This window comes from Liolophura sinensis, chromosome 12 (assembly GCF_032854445.1).
Source record: "Liolophura sinensis isolate JHLJ2023 chromosome 12, CUHK_Ljap_v2, whole genome shotgun sequence".
In the NCBI taxonomy this organism is placed as follows: domain Eukaryota; kingdom Metazoa; phylum Mollusca; class Polyplacophora; order Chitonida; family Chitonidae; genus Liolophura; species Liolophura sinensis.
The window spans coordinates 3631599-3640732 of NC_088306.1; the positions used below are offsets into that span (position 1 = coordinate 3631599).

Genomic DNA, 9134 nt, shown 5'->3' on the forward strand with positions numbered 1-9134 from the left:
TCTTTATGTTTGTCAGAGGATACCTTTATGTTTGTCAGAGGATGCCTTTATGTCTGTCAAAGGATACCTTTATGTTTGTCAGAGGATGCTTTTATGTTTGTCAAAGGATGCCTTTATGTTTGTCAGAGGATACATTTATGTCTGTCAGAGGATGCCTTTATGTCTGTCAGAGGATGCCTTTATGTCTGTCAAAGATGGCCTTTATGTCTGTCAAAGGATGCGTTTATATTTGTCAAAGGATGCCTTTATGTCTGTCAAAGGATGCCTTTATGTTTGTCAAAGGATGCTTTTATGTTTGTCAAAGGATGCCTTTATGTTTGTCAGAGGATACCTTTATGTTTGTCAAAGGATGCCTTTATGTCTGCCAAAGGATGCCTTTATGTCTGTCAAAGGATGCCTTTATGTTTGTCAGAGGATACCTTTATGTTTGTCAGAGGATACCTTTATGTTTGTCAAAGGATGCCTTTATGTCTGCCAAAGGATGCCTTTATGTCTGCCAAAGGATGCCTTTATGTCTGTCAAAGGATGTCTTTATGTTTGTCAAAGGATGCCTTTATATTTCTCAAAGGATGCCTTTATGTCTGTCAAAGAATGCCTTTATGTTTGTCAAAGGATACCTTTATGTTTGTCAAAGGATGTCTTTATGTTTGTCAGAGGATGCCTTTATGTTTGTCAGAGGATGCCTTTATGTTTGTCAAAGGATACCTTTATGTTTGTCAAAGGATGTCTTTATGTTTGTCAAAAGGATGCCTTTATATTTCTCAAAGGATGCCTTTAAACCTTGCAGATTTATGTACGGTTATGTATACATGTTGAATGTCAAAAAAAGAATAAAAAATGTCAATAACAAAAATATAATTTCAAAAAATGTAAAAAGAATATAACAAAAGTCTGCGTGTAAAAATGGCTTCCAAATCATCAAACATACATGCACCTGCACCCCAAGATTAAAGCTCTTTCTCTTCTAGCATTTTTAGGACAATATCCACTATTTCATGCCAAATTTAATTTATTTTCATTTCAAAAATAAAAAGTCATCTTCAATGGCACAAAATATACCAGTTTAATCAAAACCAGTGAAATATTTTTAAAAGATTTACACAATTTCGAGTGTGCATATACATGTTTCCTGCTCAGAATAAATGCATGTGTAATTTAGTTAAAGGTGAACTGCAAAGTCTTTAACTTTGTCTTTAACCTTGCAAATAAGGCCAAAAAAAAGTTAATTAAATGTTTCTCAGACACCATTGCCTAATCATTTCACCAAAGGTTAGCCCCTTTATAATCAAGGTCTCTGTCAATCAAAAATTTCATCCAGGTGGGAGGAAAGGGGAGATAATTCACCAAGAAAATCTAACATACCTGCCCCAACGTAGTTAACTGCCCTTGCTGCCCTGACTGCTGCCTCCCCTATAGATCGTCGCACCTCTTCCGATAAACCGGGCTGAAATGAAAAGAAATACGAAATAAATACATATACAAATTGTAAAAGAATGAAGGCAATACTTCGATGTTAACTGCTCCCCGGCGGATTTTTCTGGTAACAATACAATATAAAGTGTAAGTGGCCTTACTCGATGTGATGCTTTTTTCTATGACTAAGAGCCTTTGATTTGTTGATTTCCAAGCCAAATGGCCCTGCTGGCCTTTCGATTTTCGGGGCTTATTTCTACCCAGTTTCACAAAACTTCTTGCGTTCAGTAACCTGTTCATGTTACCTTTTTGGACTCCTGGAGTGTTCCTCCACACACTCTTACTCAAACACTATATATACAGTATAATAACTATGTTACCTTAGCAAGACACCTTTGCTTCAGAAGGAAACTTAGAAGGTTTCACGAAACCAACCCCTGAAGTTCATGTTACGCCACAGAGGATTAGAGTAGTCTTGTTACTTACCGCTGGAGCTTCTTCTATGACCTTCTGGTGTCGTCGTTGTACACTGCAGTCCCTCTCAAACAAATACACGTAGTTACCATGGCTATCACCAAACACCTGCACCTCAACATGTCTGTGTGAGAAATGGGATCAATTATGACATGAAAACAGAGAACGCCAAGAACAAAGTAGCATGTGTGGACACAACCCCGTATTTTGTGTTGAGATCAACAATAGTGTCTTGGCAACAAAATACTGTATAGTTATTTTTTTGATTGGCTTTTATATGTTATGCTCAAGACTATAAATTATTGCTGACACATATATGAACAAAGTAACGCAAGACAAATGATGCACAAAAGACTTATTGAACCATCCACACATTCTGGTCCTTGGGTATGTTTTCTTACAGCATTTACAGAAAATCAGAACCAATAAACTGTGTTAACAGTAATATTTCCCCCTAATTCTGCTGAAGCCATGGGGGGGGGGGGGGGGGCGTCATGGGGTGAGTAATAGGTTGCTATTTACACTTTTACACAAACAGTTAGAATAAATCCTACCTGAATGATGTGACTGGATTTCACCAATGATGTGACCAAATGTGACCATTTACCACCCACAACACTGCTGTCACTGGTCTGGCTGAACGCCCCGTGCTGTAGTCTTTTATCGGTTTTAATTAATGCAAACGTTCCAGCTGTCAAAACTAATGACCTGTGCACTACTAACCTCGGAGTTTCCACAAACTTCTCAATGAGCATGACATCGTCCCCGAATGACTTCATCCCTTCCGTTCTGGCAGACTGCAGCTGTGCATCGAACTCCTTACTGGTCATAGCTATCCTCATCCCCTAGAAATCGAGTGATTGATTTATTCGTCAGTTGTACTATTGAATGATTGATGATTGGATTGTTTGATGCTGCACTGAAAAATATTTATTGAAGAAACTTAAAAAGAAACTTGGAGGTGCCTTGAGAGGAAGCTTGGGACACATTTGGATAAGATCTGAGAGTAAAGCTGGGAGGAAATTTGAGGAAACTCTCAAAGGAAACTTGTCAAAAACCTAATAAGAAACTCGAAGGAAATTGTCAAGCACACAACCTCTGTAGGACAATGACAAAAGCACACTAAAAAAGATGTGACAGAGCTATCATCACCCTGATTCTACAAGTAAATACACATGTAACTAAAAAACTCGAAAACTTCTGCACACCTTTCCCCCACCTCCTCTAACAGCTTTTATCATCACTGGGTAACCAATCTTTTCTGCTTCCCTCCTCAGCCTGTCATCTGATTGGTCTTCACCATGGTAACCTTCTATTATAGGGACACCCGCCTTGGACATAATGGATTTTGAGGTGCTGTAATGCAAACAACTCGATGAAAGACATGGGGTAAATATTTGCAAAAAGAACACTTTGTTAAATCCAAGATGTGTGTGGTCATATTGTAAGGCCATGGTGAATGGGGTAGAACTCTGTGCATGTACATGGGCTCCGGAGAACTTGTGGGCGTACGGGGCTTAAAAGGTGAAGGGAATTGTGGTCGGGGAACCATGTGCTTCAGTTCTTTTGTGTGTCTTGGTGTGGCCACACGTGCGCATGTGCCTGTGTTTGTAGTCATTTTGTGTGAATGGATATACCTATTGGAACTGGGACTCGGTGCTGTGGACTTTATGTCTATCTCATTTGTCTGCTCGGTGGAAGAACAAGACAGAGAGGAAACCAAAGTGTGCAGAGCAAGCCACCGACACTTATCTGGCAAACCTCCTGGTTTAATTAAAGATGCACGCCAACCTGCAAAGGCCTGTGTTAAGGCAACACTCTCATTGGTCGATCATCAAACTTGAAATCCTGAATTTCGTAATTTGCTGTAATTAATATGTTCACAGAGCATCAGCGATGAAAAATACCCTTAAGTCATGAATGTAAAACTTCAGGACAATGCATGCAGTACTTTTCAAGATACCACCCCTAACATTTACTTTGACACTGATTCTAATATGCAATACCCGAAGTCGTGAATTTTGTAATTTACTGTACTTAATATGCATACTGCGAATCAATGATGGAACATTCCACTCCTGTTCAACAAGTGCAATACTTTTGAGATAGCATCCATAACATTTTGTTTATAATAACATTTTGTTTTGTAATAACATTTTGTTTATAATAACATTTTGTTTATAATAACATTTTGTTTATAATAACATTTTGTTTATAATAACATTTTGTTCATAAACATTGCTTTCCCTGTTAAAGGATGCTGACGCCAATGCGCTGTGTATGACATAAGCTTATGTCATACTCTGTACAGGCCACCTAAAAAGACGTAAATATGAAAATGAGATTACGTACATGTAAATTTTTTTCATAATGCAAATTTTATAATCAAAATTTTAAATACACAGAAGACTGTATAACATGTTCAAAAAAATAAAACAGAGCAATTTTTCACTTCAACAGGGAAAACTTTGATCCACAGACGTACCTTTTAATTCCCATGTCTCTGATGGCTGTAGCTGGTGGACCAATGAAAATGATTCCTTCTTTGTCACAAAGCTCAGCAAATTCAACATTTTCTGACAAAAATCCATATCCAGGGTGAATGGCCTAACAGGAAACAGAACAGGAATATGTGACTCAGTTAACACAAATGTTCTAAAAGGCTAGCGAGCATATTTGTTGATTTTATAAGTGTTTTGTTTTACTGAATGAAATTACTTAATGATTGCCTTTACATGATGCTGTTTGTTATGATAAAACCATACCCACTCAAAAGCAACACACTGTTAGAATAACAAGGACATAAATTGTAGAAAAAACATATTCTTGGATATTTCAGCAAAATATCAGTTCATTCTTTCATCAACAGCATATCAGATTATGTAAAAAATTCATTCATATATTTGAAAATTTGTCTACCCTTATGAACCAGAATACCTGAGCTCCAGAAAGCTTGGCCACATCAATAATCTTCTCTTTTTGGAGGTAGCTTTGTTGTGATGGAGCTGGACCAATGAGGTAAGCTTCATCTGCCTGCCAATCAATGTGAATGACTGGGTCAATAAATGAGTAGCCCTGGGAATATTTCACTGTTTTTTACATGGTGATTTTCAGATACAATCACTGACAATGTAACAACACCAAAGTGACACCCCTTAGTGGCTTCTCATCACTTCACAACATGGTATAAATATAGATAAGTACAGAGCTGTGAAAAAAGCAGCGTCGCAGCACAAAAAGATGTCACTGTCTTGTTGGAACATCCCAACTCACAAACCATGCATTAGCTGGAGTCACCACTGTCATCAGATAATAGTATAAATTCACATTCTATCAGGCAACTTGTATGCAAACCACCAAACATTTTGTTTTTCCAGACACTTCAGCAATTTCTAATAAAGTGTGAGAGCTGGATTTCAATTACTGTAATTCATTATCCTTTTCAAATGTTTGCAAGGTGTTTATTCAAGCATATTTTGAAGGTATTATTCTACGTTGAGTGATACTTTTTGTGAAGCCCTGAAACTAGCCAATCCAATCCATGTAGTTCCAAAATCCAATTACAAATGTACATAAATTGCACAGAAAGTTCCTCTTTTATATGCCAATAGGTTTAGGAATTATTGTAGCCATCTCATTGATGATAAGCAAGTTATCTGAAATAAGTCTCTTTATGCAGAGAGCAAAACATTTGGTATCACCCATAGAACGATTGATCATTTCAGTCGCTGTTTCGAAGTTTCTTTCCTGACCAACAAAGTGATTTATTCTATTCCAGACCGTTCATCTAAATTGCAAGCTAATCATGTGCAAATCATAAAATAATCAAGAGCAGAAAATTAGACAGTTTCAAAAACAAATCAATTATACAAATACAGAAATGCTGGAACTGAATACTTTCTATACTGGGTGAGCCTATTTTTGCTTGATTCATGCTTGCTCATCTGGGGGCCTGCATGGCCAAAGGGATGAAATGAACCAGGAGCCTTTCACCAATGCAACTGCTGTAAGTTCAAGTCCAGCTCATGCTGGCCTTCTCTCCGACACACAGTCAATGAAAGATGGAACATTCCACTCCTGTTATTGTGCTCTACATGTGTGCGAATTCTGAGCTCAATACATGCAGTACTTTTCAAGATATCACCTCTAACATTTTGTTTAACATTGCTTTCCCTGATACTGGACATCAGCTAGGCCTGCACTTCATACAGGTGAGCTAGTAATCCAATTAAGTATACAAATTTATACAGAAATACTGAAACTTTTTGCGTATTACCATGGAAACATGCATGCTGTCAGCATCGGCTTGACTGTAAACGGCCACTGTTCGTACACCAAGTCTTCTTGCTGTTCTGATAACGCGACAAGCTATCTCACCTCGGTTAGCTATAAGAACTTTGTCTATCAGTCCATCTGTGAAAGGAAGATGAGAGAAGATTATACTTCCTTATGAGTTACTCAATTCTTCAACCAACTTCCAAAATATCGAACGTCTCAAACTTTATAAAAAAAATTAAATAAAGTTCAACATTTGGACGCAACATTTTGATGTTTTTTTTACCATCAAACTGAATTGTGATGATCGTGAAATGAGATGTTTTACAACTTTGAAAGCCAATTTGCTATAAATAACACATAATTTTTCTCAACTATTATTTGATTAATTCTTTTTAAAAAATCAAATAAATCACTTGTTCCACCAACACGCATATTTTAAAATCAAACATGTGATCTTCCCAGGGTTGCTTTGTTTAACAAATGCAGCCAATATGACAGACACAGGGTTGAAATTTTTTCTTTCCACCTTAGCATATGACAGGTAAAGATGAAAGTGGTAAATTCTAACACTTATTGTAACATGCTGATTTTTTGGCCCAAAAAAATTTCAGAAATTTCCATGCAAACTGTACTAAACTGCACCTGATGCATTCGAAACATAACTCCAGTTTTCACCAGAGAAAAATTTTTTACCTCTGAAGACTCTGAAAATTTATGTACTTCAAGCTATCTCCAGTTCCCAACCTACTGTAAATCTTCAACCTTTCCAAGGCCTAAAGAACTCTTGTCTGTGCAATTTATGCATAGAATTACTATAAAAATGAAGCTCAACCTGATTTGCTTGTGTTGATAAAGATGCAAGCTTCATAAAACTGTGCAGATCATTTCTCTACACCCCATAGTTCTCTCAGAATGTTTCTAAATATTGATTAAATGTGAATAATATCAGCTTAACCTATAGCAGAATCACTGCTATGAGATGGATTGAGACTTATTTTACCCTCTGACTTTCCTGTCAGCTGTCGTCTCGGCACATGTCCCAGGCATTTCAATTGTGATCTGTAAACAAGAAAACACTACATGTACATACTCTGACAGGGCTCCCTGATTAGCTAAACAGTACTCAATACATCTGACATGATCTAATATCAGAAGATGGTCAAAACTAAGCACACTACATACAAATCTCACTGAACAGTTTAATTAGGTCCCAATTTGGTTGCTCATGCAGGTTAAATGACAAATATAAAGAAACAGTAAAATAAATTCACATATAAATGTCCATCTTTCGTGATTCATTGAGTGAATTTGTTTTGTTGCCATTTATATATATATATATATTCTCTTCAGCCGTACGTGGGAAAATCTGTCAGCAACCTGCGGATAGTCGTGGGTTTCCCCGGACTCTGCTTGGTGTTCTCCCACAATAATGCTGGCCGCCGTCGTATAAGTGAAATATTCTTGAGTACGGCATACAACACCAATTTAAAAAAAAATACTCAAATATATATATATATATATATATATATATATATATATATTATATGTATACATGACACACTCTAATATTATCACTGCATGCAAATATCCCCTTATACTCTGTTAACATTCTACATGGGATGGGATAGAACAAGCTCTTATTCCACACGGAAATCTATGTGTTTATTTTAAGATTTATGGTGAATAAAAATGAAATGAAAAAATGAAAATGTATGTATCAAGACAATCGAAAACTTTCGAATCACATTCAACAGTGTAATTGAACACAGCTGCAAAGGATCCACTAATGATACACTTTGTACAGTACAGTTAGTTCAATTATAGTTCAACAAGTCAAATGATACACTTCTATTTGTCGGCCATATTACAATAATGGAGGATCCTCCATCAATGGTGATAATTCAACAACAATAAATGTACTACCTACATATTTTATATATCTGACATTCATTCAACAAGATAAATATCAGAATGTTAAAGAAGCAAGGAGAACATTTTGGTCGTGGAAGTAATTAAATTGAATGTCACTTGTGCAGATGATAAGTGACACTCTGACAGAACACAGCCAGGCTGATGTGTCTGATGGTCAAATTTTCCCTGTAAAATCGACCTTTAATTTACAGTTATTGAACTACTGTACAGTAAAGGTTTGCCGTCACTCCCCGTCATCTGCACGCACTTCAGTGATAAAACAAACAGATGATAATTTTTTTTTTTTTTAAATGACTGCACTCCAGCAACACTCTTTGTCCCACCCATCTGATTCCCCCCAGGAGTCCTTGTGCCCTTAATGTTTGATACATTAGTATATCGTAGGATCACCCGGTCACAAACAGAAAATATATTCGATGGACCGAACAGGGTGTCAATGTCATGTCATATGCAACGTTAAATACAAAACTGAGAGAAACTTTAAGGTCTTTCGTGTCAGATAACAGCTAAACAACCACGGCAACAGACATTTCCCGCGGAAGAAATTGTATATGCATGCATTGGAATAAGTACAAATGCTGTAACATCGCTGATAAGAACAAAACAGACCTATTCCTGATAAGACAAGCACTAAACACACCACGAAACATCGTCGCCATCTTGGGGAATGTCCTTGCGTGACGTCAAATGCCGAGGGAATCCTGACCTACTTATCTTCACGCAGGTCGCGATATGTAAATAACATCACATGGTACAGATGCAGTTACAACTCGCGCCTTCAACGTCGAAGAAATACACATTTAGGGCTCTCGTTGGATTATTATCTTTCTTTGTGACAGAAAAACACGCACTTACTCGGAAAACAAAGCTTCTAAGGTTCATATGAGTGTTCAAACAGAAATGCCGGGTTGATAATTTCATGTTGCCTCCGCTCCGATTTTAGCTGAAAGAATCCACTGCATAAGAATTGCACTCTAATTCTTTTCTTGACATATTCGTTTGATAAGTGGTTATCGTGTGATAATTGCTCTACTAAG

At 37.0% G+C, this 9134-nt stretch overlaps 1 protein-coding gene across 1 annotated transcript in view; it reads right to left on the reverse strand.

Moving 5' to 3' along the window:
* The window catches only part of LOC135479351 (methylcrotonoyl-CoA carboxylase subunit alpha, mitochondrial-like), a 35305-nt gene extending 26549 nt beyond the window's left edge, over positions 1-8756 (reverse strand). Inside the window, 9 exon segments of the mRNA XM_064759175.1 lie at positions 1363-1444; positions 1900-2011; positions 2611-2732; positions 3096-3243; positions 4373-4494; positions 4825-4920; positions 6164-6300; positions 7166-7224; positions 8707-8756. Of these exon segments, the coding sequence (XP_064615245.1) occupies positions 1363-1444; positions 1900-2011; positions 2611-2732; positions 3096-3243; positions 4373-4494; positions 4825-4920; positions 6164-6300; positions 7166-7224; positions 8707-8756 (928 nt within the window).
* Positions 8757-9134: the final 378 nt, after the last annotated feature.